Here is a 22,929-nt window from a genome sequence, read left to right on the forward strand (position 1 = left end):
GCAGTGCTGCTGACTCTGGTGTTAGATGACCCAGTAGGCAGCACGGTTCACCTGGGGTCAGTACCAAGCCCATGCCCCAGTATGGTGTTCAGGGTATTGTACTGCTGCAGGTGCCAGGACTGGTACCAGCTGTAAAATGGAGATTCTGGCCATTTGAGGACATTGTAGAGTCCATGTCACTTTTTCCAGAGACAAGGTGTTCGCTTTTGTATCTTTTGCCAAATGCCACCACATGTCATTACAATTGCTCTACTAAATTAACCCATTAGTAACATTCTGCGTTGTTGCCAAAGAGAAACATAGCCTCTTTCTCAAATGTCATCTACAGGGGGGCAGGGTTGTTCCAATGAGAGGAGAGGGGCTCCCATAAAATTTTATAAAATTAGCCAAAAAGTAAATATACATTTCTCCCAAAATATTTGTTTAAAACTAGACCCATATTGGGTTACAACTCTCCCTATAGTTAATTTCTGCAAAGTGAGGATCAAAATTACCATAGGACTCTTGCTCCATGATTCAGTGAAGAAAGCCAACTGGATTACTGAGTTGGCGATCAGTGGGTAAATGGATTGGCATTAATGCTGGCCTCTGAGCAATTACAGGTTCCAGTTAGATGCTAAGCACTACAGTGATGTTCAGTTGGAGGCACTCTTGTGTGGGTCAAAAAGTTGCAAGTCAAAGTCTTTGACTGACACGGCAACCCAGAACTAGAGGTTGAGATGTTACACTCGAAGATCTTTCTGCCTCTATCTGGCAACTGTTCAGGTGAAGAGAGGTCCCATGTCCCCATTCTAAAAGAGTAGGGAATAACTTTGATGTCTTGCCCAACGTTTTCCTTCTCAGAAAAGTTTAACATCTAAATCAGCAGGTGTATTATGCATCATAGCTGTTCTATTTACTTTCATGGGTCAAATGCTACCTTGAAAATCCCAGGCACTTTGTTAATCAAGTTCTGGCCTGAAGTTGTCAGCAACAGAAGGGAGTCAGAGAAAAACTCAACCTTGTCAGAACAAAAAGGTGGGTGTTTGGGCTGTTTCTGTGCCAGAGGATTATGCACAGTTTTGAAAATGACTAGTGCAATGCCATTTGTATGAATGTAGCCTGAATGAGAAACTCTCAAGCATCAAACAGTCTTTCATTGTCTGGTTTACTTTTTATTGTTTAAGTATCTTGGGGGTGGGGACAATGGGAAACGGTGTCTTTTTCATTGGTGTGTTAAAAAAAGACTAATGGAAAACACACACCAAAAACTAATGTAGATTTTAGCTGCATGGGGAAAATTATGCACAGACTGCCTTGTCACTTGGTCAATTACACAAAATACTAATGCTGTAAATTGTGACTATGTGGCCAATTAGACTGCTTTAAACTGCTAAACTCAGAGAGGACAAGCCACTTGTTAACATAAATGTCACATGCTTTATGAAAGGTAGAACAATGACATTCCTTCAAGTTGCTGTAATGGAGATTTGTTCACCTCTTCTTCCAGAAACCATTACTGCAACAATATACAAAAGTGCTGCAGTTGTAGCAAACTCAGAACAAATACAACATGAATGCCTTTTCAAAAAATCAGGAACATTTTAAGAATAGTTTTTAAACAAAGTAATCACCGAGGATAGCAATCATAAATGCAACTGACCATACCATGCAAAAAAAATGGCCACAACTGCAATGCACACAAGTTCCCTACCTAAGAGAGTTCAGGGAGACTGTAAAGTAGAGTATTGGGCTAGAGAAGCAAACAATGCTCAGGCAGGAAAACGTTACAGTCACCATCTGAAAAGCAGTGCTGCAGCACAGTTTCATTAACATTTAGGGGTATGAGAAAAAGCTGAACTGAATTATTGCTTGGATTGCCCTCAGCATCTTCTAAACCACTGTAAGAGGAGTTTCCAGTAAATTTGCAAATGGACACTGTTAAGCACAAGCGGAATATTTAAGTTGTATACCTTGTGTTCCTTATAAATCCCAAGCTCCTTCTCTTTTGCTATTCTTGCTTCTTTCTCTGAAAGATGACAAAAAGATAGCCAGTAGGAAGGACAGGTATCAGATTGCTTTTTGAGACATATGACCAGAGAGAGCATTTCAGTTATTATGCTTCTTACCCTTTTGTTCCTTTAAATAATCCGCATTTTCTTTCATCCACAGTTCTGCTTTTATTTGAGCTTCCGTTTCATCAAGTATATACTAAAAACAAAATAAAGTTCATTTCTTTTCAGTTACTAACCTGAAAATTGTAGGCAAAAATATAGTAAAAAAAAAAAAAAAAATACAGGTAAGAGCAATTCACATTCACCTTATTTTTAGAACTAGATTAATGAAGGAAAGTTTGTTCAAGGGGCAATAATGGGATAGTAAAGAAAGAAGCGACAAACACTAGCTCGCACAATAAGTTAGTATTTTAGTCCTTCCACTTCGGAGATCTGAGTTCATCCAAATTATATTTTCAGTTCTACTCATTCAGTTTAGCTCAAGTCACTGGAGTTGTGTAGGGCAGGGGGACAGACCAGAATGTGGTCCAGAAACTGCAATATTAAAGTGGCATGATGAATCTCATCCTAGCTTTCGGTTATGCAGATTACAATGCCAATCCAATATTAGGTTCAGCACAACTAGTCTTTGTGTAACACTGGTTCCTGATTGCAGGTTGGGAATGAGGAACATTAGCAGAGCTCTGAGGAGAAACTGCAAACTATTACCAATCATCTGTTTAAGAACATTTTTTAAAAAAGTATTTTGTGGATTCATTAAAACAGTAGAGCCAAGCATTGTAAGTTATTAGCACTTAAAACTAATAACTAACAGCTTGATTCTCTAGCATTTTATGTCTTTTACCATTTCAGATTTTCTTCAAAATAAAACATACACTCAAGTAGTTTATGAGAAAAATAATTCAACTTTAATGAAACTGATGCAAGGAGTCGTCTTTCACATTGGGACAAACTTGGAAAAAAAACATTTGTTCTAATACCAGTTTACCTAGCCAATATTTTCTCTGTTTCATTTGTGTGTATTAAATTTGGGTCATAATAATGAACACACACTCACTCATAGCTGAACTATTCACCCTGCTTGCATCAGAGTTATGGCTTCACTGCATAGTCTAGCAGGAAGAGAAGATGGGTTTGTTCCTTCCCAGCTTCTGTTTAAATTATGGATCTATTCTGATGAGTAACTGAAATGGGCATGGAAGGGTTTTGTATTTACGGTTTCTGTTACTTCCATAGCACATTCACTCCTCTCCATATTCTTCCTAACTGCCTGCTTGGGAGACTCAGCCTGGGTGCTGAAAGTCAAGCGGGGCTCTTTCCTGATCATCCATCACCAAAAATAAAGATTCTGCAGATCAGATTATATTCTCAGCTACATGTATGCAACCCCATTGTTTTCAGTTATTTCGGGACACGAAGAGGAATTTATAGCACTGGGTTTTTGGTTTTTTTTTAACTGCAACTTTTATTTGTAAGCTTAGTATGGTCTAGTGGAGAGGGCACCAGCCTGGGAGTCAGGAGACCTGGATTCAGGCACCGACCTGCTGTGTGACCTTGAGCACGTCACTTCAGTGCTTTTGTTTCCCTTTCAGCCACCATTTGTCTATCTTGTATGTTTAAGCTGTGAGGCCGGAACTCTTTCACTGTTTGTACAGCACCTTACACAAGGGCATCCCTACCCTGGGCCTAAAGCTGGGAGAAAATTTTTGGCCCAAACTTTTGCCGTCTCTCCCCTGTCCCAAAAAAGGCAGATTTGGGTCACCTGAAACATTTCATGAATTCATGTCGATACTGGCAAAGTGTTTTAGTGAAAATGAATATCAAAACAGCTCCTTTTTCACATTATCAAAATGGACCATTTTGGTTTTTCAGGCAAGATTCACAAGGCGAGTTAGGCACCATTCACAAAACTGAGGAGGTGGTCATGCCCAATAGCCCAGAGGTTAGAGCACTCATCTGGGATGGGGGAGACCCATTTTGAATTCCTGCTCTGGAGTAGGGATTTGAACCCAGGCCTCCCTACTCCCAGGTGAGTGCCCTCACTACCATGTTACTAACAATTGTGGGATGGGGCTCACAATCTTTCCTGCTGAAGCTGTTTCACTTTGTATGAAATATTTGACTTGTCTGGGCCAGAGAGCGTGCGAGAGACTCTATAGCTCAGTAACCAGGGCACTCTCCTGGGAAAGGAGAGATCTAGGTACAAGGCCCTGCCCCAATGAATATTTAATTGTTTATACAAAGTGGAACAGCTCCAACAGGAGAGACTGAAAGACCCCCAACCCAGAATACACTATATCTTTGCAGCAGACCTAGGTTTGAATACCCACTCGGGAGCAGAGACTGGAACCCAGGTCTCTTGACCCTCATGTAGACACCCTACTCACTGGGCTACTGGCTTTAAAACGGGTGGCGGTACCACAACCCCTCCTCTACTTCATTTCCTTTGCTTTTATTTTTAAAATGTTTACAATGCCAAAAATCAAAACAAAATGTTTCGTTTGATCCAAAACAAAATATTTCTGAATGTTTTGACTAGTCACAAATTTTTTAAAAATTGGCTTCACTTTAACCCAAAACAAAGTTTCCCCCCCCCCCCCCAGTTTTCTGGAACTAACAGCTAACCAAAAAATCAGTTATTCACCCAGCTCTGCTACACTTTACTGTCATACAGGCAAATAAAATAAGCTGAGTAAGGGTTATGGAAATCATTGAGAGCCCAGAACACCATTTTACAGTCTTTTTCCAGGATAGCACCACACCTTGAACATATCTTCAGCGAGTAGCTACGTGATGCATTTAATACTAAATAAAACTTAAGGTCCTTCCTCTCTAAAATAAAATACATTTCCAATAACAATTACTCCAACATGATGAGAAATGGCAGCAGTAACAACATACTACGATTTTGTAATATCTTACAGGGAATGAGTTAGAGTGTAACAGATTGGCCACATGCATTAGTTTTGGTACCAGATTCCCATAACCCTGGGCATTAACTCCTGACCGTCTATATGCATTACAACCAAATTCCATCAAAGTGGGAGGTTGGGGCACAGGAAGATAAACCACATAAGAAAATATTTTTCTTCTAAGATGAGACTGTAGATAGATAGAATAAAAATCTCTCTTACCCTATCTATTTCAGTGTCATCAATTCCACTAAGATCTAGTTCACCATCTCCTGTATTTTCACCTAAATAAAAGCAATATAAATTTTAGTTAAGATGCATATTCATTGAACGTCCACTCCAATTCAAGTTCTGCTTTTAATTGTATCAGAAGTATAGTATTCGTTATAATTGGTTTGTTAACAAATAATCACCTTTCAGAGGATTACACCCCGCCACCTTTACAGAAGAGATGTACCACACTTTCCTATTGTTTTCATTGTGTGCGCGCACAAATTGTCACCACAGTTAATGAATTCTGACTATGCGCTCCAATCTAGCCCTTTCTCTACTAATTGCTTCACAGAGAAGAGCTAAAAATATTACAGTAATTTTCAGTAGACTTTTTTTTAAAAATTTGCAGCAGCAACAGATGTTTGCTATTAAGTTGATGAAATCACTGGAGTCAGATGATTTGATTTTTCTCTTGTCATCACAGGAATTTCTCCATCACAGTCAAATGGGCCATGAATCCTCTGCAAGTTATGATTAAGAAAATATTTTCTGTTATCAAAGAGGCAACGTGGTCTAGTGAATAGGGCACCAGGCTGGGAGCCACACTAGGGTTTTATTCCTGGCACTAACTCACCCACCATATAACCTTGTGTGTGACATGTAAACTTAGGTGCATTAGTTTTCCCATCTGTTAAATGGGGATTATAAAGTTTACCCACCTTTGGAAAGCACTTTGAGATCTATGAATAGAAAGAACTAATTAAGTGCCAATATTATCAGGTCTCTACTATAGAGTATGCACTACAAATTTATTTGTACTTTTGCTTAGGCTCTTATTTTTATTGACATCGTTTGAAAACATAACCACACTTTTATTATATCCATTAACCAGAACAACTAGACAAAACAGATTCCTAAACTAGGAATGACAGAATTTGCAGGGGCAGATCATTATAAAACACTCTGCAGAGAAAAAGTGGAATGTTAGTTATGTGCTCAAGGATTATGCTGGAGAAGGAAGATCATCCCCCCAAGTTTAATCAACTATGGGCAACTGATTATTTGACTAGTTTCCAATGTACTGTGTGGAAAATCAGACAGACAGTTTTATCATTCTGAGAGACAGCTTGCAGCAGCAAAATATAAAACAAAATGTTGAGGGCCAGTGTGGTCAAACACTTGAGTTTGACTCCCTAGACTGATCTCGAACTCCCAGACCTCCGGGTATTGAGAAGTGTAGAGAATGAACATCAGTACTAGAAGGAAGGGTGGCTGGATGGGTTTTGATGAAAGTTCCAGGCAGTTCTCTTTGATGAGATGGTAGGTTATCACAATACAGGGCCTTGAGAGTTGTGGGGAACGAAACAGTTAAAACAAACAAGGGTAGGAATCATCAGTGTTCCAGAAAGAGACAAAGAATCCCCTGAATAGAAAAAAAAACAAAACAAAAAACTAAACTGGCCACTTGTACTACATGAAATCAGTGACAGGAGCCCAAAGCAAATGGACAATTGTAAATTGATGAAGGGTGAGGTTTTCAAATTGGTATATGGAAGCCGCATGCCCAACTCCCATAGACTTTCAAAATGAGTTGGGCCCTTAACACTTTTATGCTTATTTGAAAATACTACCCTAAATAACCAAAATCAGGTGTTTCCTCCTTCATTTAAACCCTATATGAAGAGAGCTTTTCCCTCAATTAATAATAGTGATTTGGAAATTGTTGCCATCCCAAGCAATCTCATAACTTTGTGCTCTAACTTTCTTCTGAGACAGCCTCATAAATGAAAACTTTATGCTGCAGATGTTATGTAAATACAATGACTGGAAATGCCTCAAAAAAGGTTTCTTGCCACTATAATGTTGTGGCTTTGAACTTTATGATAAATTCAGCAAATGCTGCAAAGGTCATAGGTCTCAACATGTGAAAGTTTGACACCACAGCTTTAAAAATATTTAAAAACAATATTTTAAATTATTCCATACTAACATGTATAAACCTGCTTTTCGCCAGTTCACTGCATCATAGTACAAGAGTGAAATTTCAGCTGCAGAATCACAGAAACGTACGGTTGGAAGGGACATTAAAAGATTATCTAGTCCAGCCCCCTGCACTGAGGCAGGATCACCTAAACCTAGACAATCCTTGACAGCTGTTTGTCTAAGCTGTTCTCAGAAATCTCCAATGATGGGCCAGTCTCCTTGGGAAGCCTATTCCAGAGCTTAACTACCCACAGAGTTAGGAAGTTTTTCTTAACCTCTATCCTAAATCTCCCTTGCTACAGATTAAGCCCATCACTTGTTGTCCTACCTTCAGTGGAAAACAATTGATCCAAGTCATCTTTATAATGGTCCTTAACATATTTGAAGACTTCACAAGTTCCCCCCTCAGTCTTCTTTTCTCAAGACTAAACATGCCCAGTTTTTTTAACCTTTCCTCATAGGTCAGGTTTTCTAAACCTTGTATCGTTGTTCTCTCCTCTGGACTCTCTCCCCAATGTGTTCACATCTTTCTTAAAGATGTCCTAGAACTAAACAGAGTACTCCAGCTGAGGCCTCACCAGTGCCAAGCAGGGGGGAACAATTACCTCCCATGTCTTACATACCACACTCCTGGTAATACACCCCAGAATGATATTTGCCTTTTTTGCAAATGCATCAAATTGTTGATTTATATTCAAATTGTGATCCACTATAACCCCCAGATTCTCTTCAGCAGTACTATCACCTAGCCAGTTATTCCTCATTTTGTAGTTGTGCATTTGATTTTTCCTTCCTAAGTGAAGTACTTTGCATTTGTCTTTATTGAATTTCATCTTGCTGAATTCAGACCAATTCTCTTATTTGTCAAGGTCATTTTGAATTCTAATCGTGTCCTCCAAAGTGTTTGAAACTCCTCCCAGCTTGGTACTATCTGCAGATTTTACAAGCACACTGTCCACTCCATTATCTAAATCATGAAGGAAAACATTGAACAGTGCCGCATCCAAGACTAACCCACTATGTACTGATGCCAGCAGATATGCTCCCCAGTTTGACAGCAAATCACTGATAACTACTCTAAGTATAGTCTTTCAACTAGTTGTGCACCCACTTTCCAGTAATTTCATCTAGACCACATTTCCCTAATCTGCTTATGAGAATGTCATGTGGGACTGTGTCAAAAGCCTTCCTCAAGATGTATCATGTCTATAGCTTCCCCCTCAACCACTAAGCCAGCTACCCTGTAAAAGAAGGAAATTAGGTTGCTTTGGTATAATTTGCTCTTGACAAATCCATGCAAGCTATTCCTTATAACCCTATTCTCCATCAGGTACTTATAAAATATGTAAGTTTGTTCCAATATCTTTCCAGGCAGCAAAATTAGGCCGACTGGTCTATAATTCCCTGGGCCCTCGTTGTTTCCATTTTTAAAGATAGGTAATATGGTTGTTCTTCTCCAGTCCTCTAGGACCTCACCATCCTCCATGAATTCTTGAAGATAATTACTAACAGTTCTGACATTCCTTCAGCTTGTTTCTTAAGTACTACAGGATTAATTTCCTAACCGAATACATCTAACTTATCTAAATATTTTAACCTATTATTTCTCTATTTTGGCTTGCATTCCTTCCCCCTTGTTGTTAATATTAATTGTGCTAAGAATGTGGTCATAAGTCATCTTTTTAGAGAATACTGAAGCAAAATAAGCATTAAATGCCTTAGCTTTCTTGACATCATCTATTATTAGCTCTTCTTCCCCCCTAAGTAAAGGGCCTAGACTTTTCTTTGACTTTCTCTTGCTCCTTATGTATTTATAGCTATCCTGCCTACAAATGTCACTAAAATCCTTGTTCACAATAATGTAGGCCCAATTCTGCTCTCAGAGCAATTCCTTTGCAAGTCAGTAGGAGTTTGATCCATCAAGAGCAAAATCTACTATAATGTCTGAGCCACATCACTTCTTTAACCATACTGGGCACTCCCTCAAAATTTATCAACTTTTTATCCCTACTCCCCAATATGATATCAAAGGGTAGGGAGGACAGCAATACAGAATCATCCAACAATAAACAGAAAATAAAATTGTTCTGTTGCAACCTCTTCACAATATTCATGATGCTGGTATAAACTAAGGTAACAACATTAACTGGGATGACGATAAGTGAGTAGTTACTGTACTCCATCTTCCCAAGAGGCAGCAGCTATGTCAATGAGAGAAGCCCTCCCATTGACATAGTTCTGCCTGAGACTTGACTCCAGACTTATGTCAGTATAACTACGTCGCTCAGGGGTGTGGAAAATCCACATTCCTGAGCAATGCAGTTATACAGACCAAATCCCTGGTTTAGACCACTCTATGTCAACAGGGGGGCTTCTCCCGTCGATATAGCCTCTTGGGGAAGCGGAGTACCTATGCCGGTGGGAGACGCTCTCCTGTCAGCATAGATAGCATCTTCACTAAGCATTACAGCGGCACACTGCATTGGTGCCGCTGCAGCACTGTATGTGTAGACGAGCCCTTAGAAATGTGGTAAGTCACCACACAGTTGGTGTCCATTTCCTTACAGAATCCTAATTTGCCAGACTGAGAATGATAAAATTTCAGGCACTAGGTACAAATTCATGTTGTCGTTTTCAATATAAACTTGTTACAGAAGTAGATGCCAGTTGTTTTCATTCGTTCAATTAGTGACAGCGACAGAAAACTCATTTGACAACTGGTAAATTGCAGAGAAGACTCTGGAAGCAAGTTATCTACAAGAAGCATTACTTTATGCTGTGTAACAGTAGTACAGGGAATAAATGGAGGATACCCTCTCTGCCTACCAATAGTCCCTCTCCTGCCAATTTGGTAGGCATTCATTAAATGCAAAGAATTATTCAGAATAGGAGGCACATTCAAATTCCTAGCTTTACATTCTCCTTAAATAAAGTCTTTTGTTACAAAATACCATTATTAACCGTAACTTCAAAACAGAGAATAGCTATTCTGCTACAAAAATTCCATCGCAATCCCCTAAACACCAGTAGATCCTAAAAGCTGTAAACAGGCAGAGGGATAGCTCAGTGGTTTGAGCATTGCCCTGCTAAACCTAGGGTTGTGAGTTCAATCCTTGAGGGGGGCCATTTAGGGAACTGGGGCAAAAATTGGAGATTGGTCCTGCTTTGAGCAGGGGGTTGGACAAGATGACCTCCTGAGGTCCCTTCCAACCCTGATATTCTATGATTCATTTGTTGTGTTATGCTGCTTGCTCTAGGGCCCAGAAATTTGTTTGCCCCTTCCCCCTTTTTTTAAAATGTCAGGAAAGATTTTTCTCCAATGCTGAACTACTCAAAACGAACCTCTACATGATAATTTTCTCCTTTAATAAAAATAGTTGAAATAATTTATTTATTTATTTGGTAACGACAGATGTGAGCAACATCTGGTCCCAGATCTTCAGAAGTGAGTTAAAAGCAATGATGTGATTTGATCTGGTTCTTACAAGTTTGAGATTTCTTCTTTTAAGGGAAAACACTGCAGGGTACAGATAAAAACAGAGTTCTAAGTTTAAAAAAAACAGTTTATTATTTTTTAAGCTACAGAAAGTCTGTATTTACAGTAAACAGGAAAACAGCACAAGCAGAACTCTTCCTCTCCCTGCCTAATGTCTAGTGCAACCAGAAGGGAGATCACCACTTCCACAGCTTTCAATCATGGCTCTGAATCAATTACTGTTCTGAAACTTGAAACTGACAGTTACCCACCCAGTTCCCAGAACATAAAGATTTGTCAACAGCCTTTATGGTCCCTCCAACCTACTTTGATAGACATGAGGGTTATAAATATAGACATACTGGATTATGTTTGTAAATCTTTAGGATTATTTACCGTTACCCACAAATAATAAATGCACAACAAACCACTTACTAAAAAAGTCATACAGCACCTTCATAGGTGATTTTTTATTAGCCAAGAATACAGTTATTGGATATACAAAAAACTACAGTAAAAAGACAAAGGTTAAGAGCATTTTTTCCTCTTTCTAGTATAGGAGGAAAACAATTTATTGCACGGTCCAGATAAGAGGATTTCCTTACTGACAACAATGAAGACTGAGTGGTTCTCAGGAAATCCTCTGAGGCTTCTAGAGTGGAAGGCAACTTGATTCTCTTGTACTATACTGTAAAATACATCCTCAGTCACGTGGCTTTATAGTAGTCATAGAATTAAAGCACTTTAGCACAAAAAACTTAATTCATGCAACATTGCATTAGTGATCAGGCTCTCAATGCATTAGAAATACTTTATGTATAATAGGACAAAAACAACATGCTTACTCACAACAGGCATTTTCATGAAAACTAGATAAATACCAAACAAAGTAATTGGAGAACAAACACCAACATAAACTGAAATATCGGATAGAGGGATCAAACATCACAGTAGCAAGTAAAGCACCCTGCAAGAGAACCAAAGAACCCATCAGCATCGGAAGGCTAGTGGCCAAACGGGGTAGTGATGCTAAGGCAACTTCTAGAGCTTTAAAGAGCCACTGGCGAGAGAATAGCTTAGAGCAGGGATGATAACTGATGAATCTGGAAGGAAAGGGGGAAAGAAAACGGGAACCGATGAATTGCTGTGAAAAAGACTGGATTAATTGATGTGGGATGAGAAGCAATTTGGAGGGGAAGGGAATTTATGATGGGGGCTAGGGGAAGAGACGGATGATGGAGGGTGGGTGAATAGAACAGTGATTAAGCTTGTGGGTTGAACAGTGCATGGATGACAGAGTGGGTGTAGCTACCTGGTTTGGAACAGAAAGCTATGAAGTACAAAAGTAAGTATGGTGTAAAGAGTGCATATGAGAAAATCCTAGGGTAGGGACATGTGAGAATAAGCCCAAATCAAAACAAGGTATGTGCACGCAGTCTGACTGGACGAGAAGGAGCATGTTGCTGTTTATGGTAAAGTTGGGCTAGCTGATTTTTGAATGGGCTGACAACTTTTCTTGATAATTTTGCAAGGCAGATTTGCACTGTCAATGATTTCACTGCTGATCATTTTAAACGAATGTGCTTCTCCCACAGTCCCAATCCACTTCCCACATGTCTCTGGTAGCCAGAAAGGCCCAACTGTCCCCTAGCCAGTTGCCAAAACCTCCATCTTCTCCCAGTCAATTTAAACAAAGCTATTTATTGTCAACACAAAAGTCTGTCACAAATTGGAATGCAGAAATGCAGGAATAGAGCAAAACAAACGTCACAAGAAATATATTACTGATTTTGTTTCCAGATTTTAAATGAAACTGTTTATTTTTGACTATGCCTCGAACTACATACAAAATTTCAGTCTACTGCAGCTGAGTGCCAAATTTAGGCCCAACTGGCCACAAACTACATGAGGCCATGCAAACAATTTAAACATAAATTACACGTGTAACTTACTGATGCCTAATCAGAGCTAAGGAGTCCTGTTCACTGAGACTTCAGCCTCATAGCTGTCCAAGGGAAAGAAAACATACACACCACCACACCACAAACGGCATGCCACCTCCTCACAGGACCATTCCTGCTAACTATAGATGGCAGAATATAGCACAAATACAGGGTCACCATCTTGCAGAATGTTCTCACTAGTGCAAGGAGAGCAAACTTTAACAACTCTTACTATGAAATATCTCAGACCAAACACCTTACATTTGGACTGAAAAGAGAAGTCTCTGGAAAATGCCTTAAATGGGGCATTTTAAATTTTAAAAAAGGTCTAGTCTAACAAACTGGAGCACCCTCCACCTTCTAGAAGAGGAGAACAACTGAGCAGGGTAAGCCTGCCAGACCTCTCCCTACAAAGGAGCTGTCATAAATATAAAGGGAAGGGTAAACCCCTTTGAAATCCCTCCTGGCCAGGGGAAAGCTCCTCTCACCTGTAAAGGGTTAAGAAGCTAAAGGTAACCTCGCTGGCACCTGACCAAAATGACCAATGAGGAGACAAGATACTTTCAAAAGCTGGGAGGAGGGAGAGAAACAAAGGGTCTGTGTCTGTCTGTAGTCGTTTTGGCCAGGGACAGAACAGGAATGGAGTCTTAGAACTTTTAGTAAGTAATCTAGCTAGGTATGTGTTAGATTATGATTTCTTTAAATGGCTGAGAAAAGAATTGTGCTGAATAGAATAACTATTTCTGTCTGTGTATCTTTTTTGTAACTTAAGGTTTTGCCTAGAGGGGTTCTCTATGTTTTTGAATCTAATTACCCTGTAAGATATCTACCATCCTGATTTTACAGGGGGGATTTCTTTATTTCTATTTACTTCTATTTTTTATTAAAAGTCTTCTTGTAAAACACTGAATGCTTTTTCATTGTTTTCAGATCCAAGGGTTTGGGTCTGTGGTCACCTATGCAAATTGGTGAGGCTTTTTACCAAACCTTGTCCAGGAAGTGGGGTGCAAGGTTTTGGGAAGTATTTTGGGGGGAAGGACGCGTCCAAACAGCTCTTCCCCAGTAACCAGTATTAGTTTGGTGGTGGTAGCGGCCAGTCCAAGGATAACGGGGGTAATATTTTGTACCTTGGGGAAGTTTTGACCTAAGCTGGTAAAGATAAGCTTAGGAGGTTTTTCATGCAGGTCCCCACATCTGTACCCTAGAGTTCAGAGTGGGGGAGGAACCGTGACAGGAGCGAGATCACAAGAATTTTGCTTTCTTTCCATCTCAATATCCTGGTAGGTGTCACACACTGAGGGTGTAGCTGGTGTGACCTTGTGGTTGGAACAAGACGCTGACCTACTAGTCAGAGCAGAATCACAGAGCAAAACCAGAGGCATGGTTCAGAGACACGCCAATGATCGGAGCCAAGAGTCAGGAACCAGAACAGAACCAACGGGCAGAACCGGAGTCCTTGGGCAGGAAACAAGCCAGTGGTCAGAGCATGAGTTCTGAAGAATGGCATACAAGAATGTTGGAAAATGAGCCTTATCGGTTGGTTTGCATCCACTTTTTTAGACTCACCTTACTGTCATGTTACAGTACATTTGGTGTGGTTTAGTTTCTCTTAATAAACTGAGCTGTTCAGAATTCCGAATTAACCGCATGCTTGCAGAATTACAAATACATTTTTAAAATCAAGTATCTGAAAATCAATTCCTCACACAAAACATTCAAGTTCCGGGTAGCGTGCTGCTTCCTCAACAGTTGATTGACATCTCTGACTACTGCATTAGGCCCTTTCACATGGTGGTCACATATAAATTCTCCCATTGAGAGACTATGATTTTAAAAGTACATATTTAACAGTATTTCTGAGAAGTAATGGGTAAGTGGAAATGCTTTACCTGCATTTAGTCTTCTCTATTGAAGTTTTTAGTAAAGTAAACATTTACCCTGTCCTAAGGGTGCTTGCATCTGTAGACCATAACAATTGTGTTTTGTGAATAAGTTACAAGCGGCTGAAAAAAGCATTATTTGGACTGCCTCTGCCCATGCAAAAAAAAAAACAACAAAAAAAACCTATTTATGTTGTTTTGATTCACAGTTGTTAGGGAATCTAGTCAAAATGCAATTTTATGTATCAGATTAAAAGCTTGGGGCCCAATTCTAAGATGTTCATTGTGAGCAGATTCCTGAGCCTGCAAGATTGGGGGCCTTAGAAAAAAGTTGACTCTTGAGTGAGAATCCCTCACCTTCCATTTTTCCCCTCAAGAAAAATAGTTTTTAGATTCTTACTGTCTTATTGCTTTGAAATCAGCCTATAATAAAAAGTGCCATTCTGACTCTGCAGTTCTCTAGAAAGGGGAAGCCATGCATACTGAAATACACTGTTTACACACACACAATCCTAACAGAATGAATCCTTCTTTATGTCCCCAAAATAAATAGTTTCAAGTTAAAATCTCTCAACTAAAGAACAGCTTAACCTTGTCATGAAAAACAGCAGATTTTTTTTTGCTCTAGTTGTATTCCTGCCCTCACCCCACCCACTTAATTTTTTGGAAAAAAGGCCTGCTTAAGTAAACTACTTGAAATTATCCTTCTTTCTTTTCCAAGACCAAAGCTCCGCTGTCACGGCCTTGTCTACAGTGTTAAGATGGCTGCTCTCAACAACATGACAAAAGCTATTTTTTGCTGCTGAAGCCCATGCTCATCAATGGCTAGCCTGACAAATGATCATCCACAAAGATACTAATTAGCTATCACAAATGACACTCTTCAGCGCCAACACACAGAGACAGCACTAGCTCTGTAAGGAAGACAGGAGTCTTCTCCAGCTTGTGATTTTTAGATCTATGATAACAAATACAACAGCGGTGCACAACTTCAGTTGTTCAAGGTACGAAAGAATCCGGAGAGCCACAAGCATCCAGGCAGTTAGTCATTCTCCACACATTAAGCCCCTGCTCCTTTCTCTCCCTCCCGCAACCATAAGGATGAAAATCTTAAAAGTAAGGGAATTTTAAAAATTGGGGTAATAATGAGAATCTTTTCCCGCACTTTTGGTCTTTTTCCTTTTAATTTGGAACTTCATCACTGATTCCCTTCGATCTTTGCCCTCCCACCCCTTTTTAGGCCTTTTTTGTCATCTTTCCTCCCTTCTCCCCCTCCATCTGGTGCCTTCTGGCTCCTATTTTCTGCATATTTTATGAATCTCTGCAGGAGTAGCCAACAGTAGCCCTTTAGAAAGAGAAGATCTGAGGAGAGTAGCTTAATCAGTTCCCCTGTTCAGACCTTCTAAGTGCAAAGTGCTTCTACATTTCATAAGGAGGACTGTGGCTGTATCATGCTCTGGAGAGTACCCAGCAAAGAAAACTGACTAAGATCACACAATCCCAGTCAGTTTCTCTTTGCTGACAGATCCTTATGTAAAACAGCAAGCACTTTACACAAGAGTTAGCTGCAAAGGGAACAGCTGGCTCTGTGTTTAAAGTGCTGAAGCACTGTTTCTGCTGTTGCTGCTAGCAGGCTGAGTAGCCAGGTCTTGCTGTGGATACTAAATGTTCTGCTGTCCACCACAGTAGCTCAGGGTCCTCACTTGGCAGGCACTCAGCCATCTGAGCGAGAGAGCATCTGTATTATTTAGAACTACGTCTATTCCTCCAAGGTGCCATGACTGGACCTGTATTTCTGAGCTTACCACCTTTGTTTTGAGAACTTAAGATGCTGAATCTTCCTTTGATGATATTTTAATTATGAACAAACTTCAGACCCACAAGGAAAATACATATATATTAATACACAAAATCACTACATTGCGTATTAGATAAGGTTGCTTAAGTAACATACCTAACACAAAAAGAAAAGGAGGACTTGTGGCACCTTAGAGACTAACCAATTTATTAGAGCGTAAGCTTTCGTGAGCTACAGCTCACTTGGAAGTGAGCTGTAGCTCACGAAAGCTTATGCTCTAATAAATTGGTTAGTCTCTAAGGTGCCACAAGTCCTCCTTTTCTTTTTGCGAATACAGACTAACACGGCTGTTACTCTGATACCTAACACAAAACCACAAAAGAAAGGATATTAAACATTAAGACATCTAACAATACATACATTCTAGTCCTCCCACCAGAAACAGACCTCATCCCTGGAACTGCCACCAAACACCACAGACAACACACCACTCCCAGAAGACACACCAGCCATTCCACAACCTCATTCCCCAAACTCCCCACATATGAACAGACCAGACTTCCCCTTCTATCACCCATTCTGCACAGTTCTGGAAAATTGTACTCATGTTTAGAGAAGGAGATGCTGAAAGGCTGGCATCCCTACTGGGGCTGTGTTAGAGTTGTGGTACAGTACTGTGATTTTTCTTTCTGGGAGGAGGAGGAGAAAGGATACACTATTTGATTTTTCATTTAGACTTTTCATTCCTTTGCTTTTGTGGTTTGTGCAAGGTATGTCATCTACATAATCTTGTTCCCCTAGTTTTTTTAGATTAAGGACAGATCTTCACCCAAGTGATGCTCCTTTTACAAGGAGCAGAATCTTTGCGAAAGGGTGCAGCTAGCTCAGGAGAACCACTGTCACAAAGTTCCTTTACTTCGTGAAAGTAACTGCTGCTTTGTCAAAGATAATCTCTGTTGCAATACAAATACTGCTGGACTAGGAAAACCTCTTCTCCTCCACCATATCAGCCCCAGTTTTGGATGGAGAGCACATTATTCGGGGCATGTGATAGTAGGAAAAATTATACTGCTCTCCTAAAGCGTTCAACAGTAGAGCTAGTCAAAATATTGCAGACACTAAGTTTTTTGTTTTCCTCTGCAAAAATGAAGCTTTTTCATGTTCTCCATTAGCTGATGATCACTTTGTATAAGATTTCAGTTATGACAAATAATGCTCATAAATTAAGAAAGGAGCCATTACTGTGTTAAAGATCCTTTCATGAAGGACAGGATCTGCTTCTGAGCCATCTGGGCCCTTTCACAAAGAGCTTGATATTCATCAAAATTGTGGTTGCTTTGTCACAGTTCCTATTCTTCAAAAAACCGTTGAGCTGACTCAAGAACTCTGCAGCTTAACAAAGAACAAAAATTTCCAACATTGCTAGCCATTTCTTTCACTAAGATCAGGAAACTCCTGAGCTGGATGAACAGTTTCACAAAGAAGAGGATCCTCAACACTTCACTCCTGAAGCAGCTGAACACTTTCATAGAGTTCCTAGTCTTCAACAAACCAGCAACTCCTAAACAGGCTGTCATGGCCAAGTGATGGACAGACAGACCTAGTAGTTGGAACCAGAGTCCACAGTCACAAGACAGGAGTCAGGCCGGGTCAGGAAACTGGGAGATCAGAAGCAGGAGACAAACTGGAGATCAGAACCATGAGTCAGAAACCAGAGTCAGGCCAGGGCAACATACCAGGGAGTCAGAGGCAGGAGACAAACTAGAGATCAGAACCACAAAACAGATGCCAGGAAATCAAGTCAGGGGAGCTGGAGCAGGAAGCACATAGTCTGGAAGAGGATGGAGCCCAGTTGTTCAGACAGCTTCCTATTCTTGCTGATGGCTTCAAGTAGGGCCTGCGGACCAATCAGCTGCTTCAGGACTCTGCCAATAGAACCTCAGAGGCAGAGCCTCAAACAGGGGCTAGGTTTCATGGGTCCCATGTAAAAAAAAAGTGTCGGAAGGCTCTCAGGTGGAGAGCTGGAGTGCACTCCTATAACTCCTGTGGACCCAGGCTCAAGACCTGGTCATGACACAGACTGAACAGATCTTAGGTTTCAACAAAGCAATAGCTACTACATTGAAGATCCTGGTCACTGTAAAACTGAACTGTTTCATAAAGGTCTTTGTCTTCATCAAACCAGTGGCTACTATTTTATAAAAGGATTCTGGTCATCATAAATCTTGTTCTCCATTGGCTAACCAGAATAAGGATCCAGCTATAGCAAAGAATGCTAATATTTTTGTTTGTTTGTTTCTTAACAAAGTACTTGCATGAGCTCATAGAGCTCACTGAACTCTCTCTCTAGCCATGTTTCTGACTTTCTACAGTTTGTAGTTTTCAAAGCAGAGGGATGTGAAAAATCATGAGACTCGGAAGGAGAACTTTTGGGGGGGGCCAATTTTTGGCTGACTGGAACTCAAAAACTAATTAACCAATTTTCTTGAGAAGTCATAGAAAATTCAAGCTTTACTCAGATTATGGGCTGAAAATTTGGGGCAGATACACTTTTTCATATAAATTAAAGAGGTTGAACTCCTGCTTTAAGTTCAAAAGAGAACACAACCTTCTCATAGCAGCGCTACTGTGACATCACAGTTACTATACATAGTCACACAAACGCCTATGGAATAATTACATACTTTGTTTCTTCCACTGACTTCTTGGCATAGTGACAACGAATGAATCCAAAATGCTACTTTATCAGGTAATAAGAAAAATCCAACTATAAAGCTATAGAAGTCATATTAAATTAAGAAAAGAGGACAGGAGAAAGAGGACGAGAGATTTCTTATCTGAAAATTGTCTGTTATCAGCTTCCCTTCTCATTCATCACTAATTGGTTAATGTCTCCACACACATAGAAATCGTAAGGCAGTCGTCCAATATCGTGACTGGAAGCTCCATGACTAAGCCCCACCCTCCCACCAGAAGAGTTCTTCCAGCAATGTAGTAACATTGCAGTAACCAATTACTAGCATTAAGACAACAACTTGATATAGTGTATTAATTAACCTTAAAACAATGACATGCCTATGTCTCCCATTAGAGAAAATTTTCAATTTGATGAAAGAGAAGTTGCTCACAAAGAAAATTATCAGGTAAGAAATTTCTCATTCAGTTGCAGCTTTTCTCCTCATTCATCACTAATGGGAAGTAGCAAGCAATGAATCTCAGAAGTAGGGGAGGAAAAGAAGCAGCAGAGGTTTAATTATTCTTCCAATAGGATAATAGATAGGAATGGACATCCCCCAAATAAAGGGAGACATTATGTGCAAACAAACCCAGAAACACTTTCCTACCAAAGGATGCTTCTAAAAAAAGGAATGGAAACTTACTTTACAAATCTTCATGAGATGAGGTTCATACACTTTTTCCCCAGTGTCCCTAGGGATTTCTGTGAATAGTTTCCAGCTGCCTACCATGCCAACTATTGTAGAATTTTAACGTCTTGCCTGAAGCAACTCTGAGGCCCTAATACCTTGGCATTTTGGATAGAAAGAGATGAACATAATACAACTGGTATGTATACTCCATATGCTTGAGATACCTCTTTATATCACTTATATGAGGAATGCTCATTTATGCCACATCTTTCCAAAGGAGTGACGGGGTTAGAACAAAATGATTGGCGAACTATTTCCCAGGAACTGTGGAAAGAGAAACTCATCTTGAACAGAAAGTTTTCTGAAGCTATATGAATAAAACTTTTCCTCATGAAGACAGCAGTGTGGTTCTTATACAGATAGAGGAACTAATTCCAAAATTGCTTTTCAGAGGTAATGGTGACTAGAAAGGCCAGTCAAGGGGTTGTTTAGTATATTATTCTGATTAATTTTTGCACCTGATAATACTCAAATGGAGGATCCAGTGAGCCTTCCTACAGAACACTGCTAAGGCTGGTACCCAGGTTTCTATGGTGCTTGGTTGTTGGACTCCAATCAACAATTCTGCAGGAACTCTAGTGTTGCGGAGAGCATCAAAAAATGTGACCAAATCAATGAATGAAATTTCCTAGTTGAGTTCTGTCTAGATACCAAACTGTGCTGGAAGCAAATGGAGATTCCATACTGAACAACACTTCTCTTCTGATAGTCAGGCTTTTAACTGAAGGTGCTTCGAGTCCAGATGAAGGAACCCCTAATTCAAGAAGTCTTGTCTTTTATGCAAGTACAATGTGGGGTCCTTGGCTCTACAGTAAATCCAAAATGCCTTCTCAGGACTAGTAGTAGGACTTCAATTTTTCCTTTTCCTCTTATCTGTGTTCTTTATGTGAAGAGTCTAGAAAAGTAGCAGTTTCCTCTCTACCCAAGATATTTCTTCTATTGTTGTGGAGAAGCTTTGATCTCTGACTACTCTCTGCTTTTGGGAGGGATATAAACACTCATATTTCAATTGAAGTCAACCTCTAACAGTGCTAGGAGTCTTCCCCTGAGTGCACCATAACTGCCCACTATGTGGACTTCCTACGTCATGCAAACCTTCTACTGATGGCAGCTGATACTGGCCACAGCCATAGATAGGATATTGGACTTGATGGACCAATGGGTCAGTCCAATGTGGCCATGCATGTGGGATTCTGAAGTGAACTTGAACGATGTGTATGCTGAGATTTTGGAAATTTATTTTCCAAGTATATTCCCCACCCTGAGCGTGCAGGGGTCTAGTGTGAAAACTGGATTGGCTTTCAACATGCCATTTATACTCACCTGCCTACGAAAGGACATGCAGCTGTGACCTGTAAATGGCAATTTTTAATTATATCAGGTGCATGGTTCTATGTTCTCAGAAATAATTTCTTCAGATGCATTTTGAGAAACCCACTAAGGGGATGAAGCTGACGCATGGCAACAGCAATCCTATCGATTGGAGGACCCATGCAATGAATTTTTGGATCTTTGCACATCTTTACTGGGATGGTAAAATTATGGTCAAAGCCAAGTCTGTTTTGACCCTTTGGGGTGCAATTCTCTACAATGGGTGCAAAAGCTTTTCTTGATTTTGAAGAACTGGTGTTATGAATCCTTTCCAGCAGCCATCCAGTTATGAAATGAGTATGTATGAATCTGGGTACGGCCCTGATTGGCCAGGGGTACAAGAGTGTAACTTGCAACTTGTGCCTCTATAGCCCTCTGGTTAGGATATCCACCTGACATTTGGGAAACCCAGGTGTTCAAGTCCCAGCTCTACCTGATGCTCTCTCTAGCCCAGTGCATATCTAATAAGTTCGCAATCTATCCAGTTCAGAACTTGAACCTGGGTTTCCAGCATACCAGGTGAGTGTCCTAACTACTGAGCTGTTGGCTACTGAAGGTGAATGTATGTCTTGTTCTGAGAAGAAATTCCATCATCCTGGACCTGAGAAACCGTCTCAAAAAAGTTTAATCAGCTGCAAAATGTTTTGGTTTTGGCAAATCAGTATTTTCAGACAAAAAACATTTAGCCAAAAAATTCCTGACCAGTTCTACTGTCAGACACTGAGCCCCTTTCTCTGGCAAAGCAAGCGCTTAGGGCTGATGATCAGAAGGCACAATTCCCATTCTGATGCTGCCTGAAATCTGAGCCCCTTTGCCTGGCAGAGCGAGGGTCCTTGGGCTGAAAGGCACAATTCCCCTTATACTGCAGCCTGAGGCAGGGCTGCACAGGAGTGACAGGCTTCTCCGCATACCCAGACATGCACTGCTTGAGCCTCTGCGGCAGAGAAAAGCCCCAGCAAACACTCCGTAAGGGTGGAAGTCAAAGAAGAAGGAGTTTAACTTCTGATTTTCACCCCACTTGTTCATTAGCAGTTCTAATGCTGACACTTGCTTTTGCGTGTTTGCCAGACTCACCCTTGAGCATTATTAGAATCCCCCAATTCATAGCAGGAAAAAAAGGAGCTGTGTAGGAGCCCAGATACCCAATCCAGGAGGGGGGCAGAGGGGGCGGCGGTTTAAGGATGATTAATAAGTCACTATTGCACAAAAATGAATAAAAATTAAAGTTACAAAACAAAATGGTTGGGAGAAACCAAAGAACCAACTTGTTCCACTGTCAGAAGCAGAAAATCCAGTGGCTTTAGCTGAGAAGGGAGACTTAGCCCTGGACCTTCCAGCAACAACAATGGATCACTTCCAAAGTCTATGGGTGGGGGATATTAACCCATTAGTGACGAATGAGGAGAGAAGATGTGCAACAGAAAAATAAACTGCTGTTTTAAATAAAATCTTCTACTTTCAAATTATAAATGCAAGTAAAAGGAAATTTGGCTTATAGAGTCATCCATTTCTTTCTACTTAACCAATTCAATAAATATCCAGGAAATTCTACTACTAACACTAGTAAAAGATTTAGTCACCTATAAATACATACATACACACACATACATATATCTATATCTATATAGAGATATATGTGGACATCAAGCGGATCATGAAAAGTTTATAAATCTGGGGTGAAATCATAACCCCAATTAAATCAGTGGCATAACTCCCACTAACTTCAATGGGGCCAGAATTTCACGCAATACATATGACAAATCTCAATGCATTATCCTCAGGATTCACACGCCCTGTCCCAAATGACAGTTGGCCCTCCCAAGAGGTTTTTCCTACAACACTTATTTTGTAGTTCACATATTTAGAAAACAGTTAAGATCTTTAAAATTGTAAATCAAGAGGTTACATTCTATTCATTTTGTTTTTCTCAAT

At 40.2% G+C, this 22,929-nt stretch overlaps 1 protein-coding gene across 6 annotated transcripts in view; it reads right to left on the minus strand.

The window, feature by feature from the left end:
• BRF1 (BRF1 general transcription factor IIIB subunit) overlaps positions 1–22,929 on the minus strand; it is a 237,049-nt gene that overhangs the window by 57,550 nt on the left and 156,570 nt on the right. For 4 of the 6 annotated variants that reach the window (XR_012159588.2, XM_073349847.2, XM_073349851.2 and 1 more), the window contains exons 12-15: positions 5,839–5,859; positions 5,129–5,190; positions 2,109–2,190; positions 1,953–2,008 (exon numbers count right to left, since the gene is read on the minus strand). Coding sequence is in view for 5 of the 6 variants with exons in the window: in XM_073349847.2 (XP_073205948.1) it covers positions 1,953–2,008; positions 2,109–2,190; positions 5,129–5,190; positions 5,839–5,859 (221 nt within the window). In the remaining variant the exon portion in view is untranslated. Of the gene's footprint in view, positions 1–496; positions 792–1,952; positions 2,009–2,108; positions 2,191–5,128; positions 5,191–5,838; positions 5,860–22,929 lie in introns of those variants that run through there. The other 2 variants (XM_073349852.2, XM_073349848.1) reach the window with 2 other exon arrangements.

The sequence above is a fragment of the Lepidochelys kempii genome, chromosome 6, assembly GCF_965140285.1.
Source record: "Lepidochelys kempii isolate rLepKem1 chromosome 6, rLepKem1.hap1, whole genome shotgun sequence".
NCBI classification, from domain to species: domain Eukaryota; kingdom Metazoa; phylum Chordata; order Testudines; family Cheloniidae; genus Lepidochelys; species Lepidochelys kempii.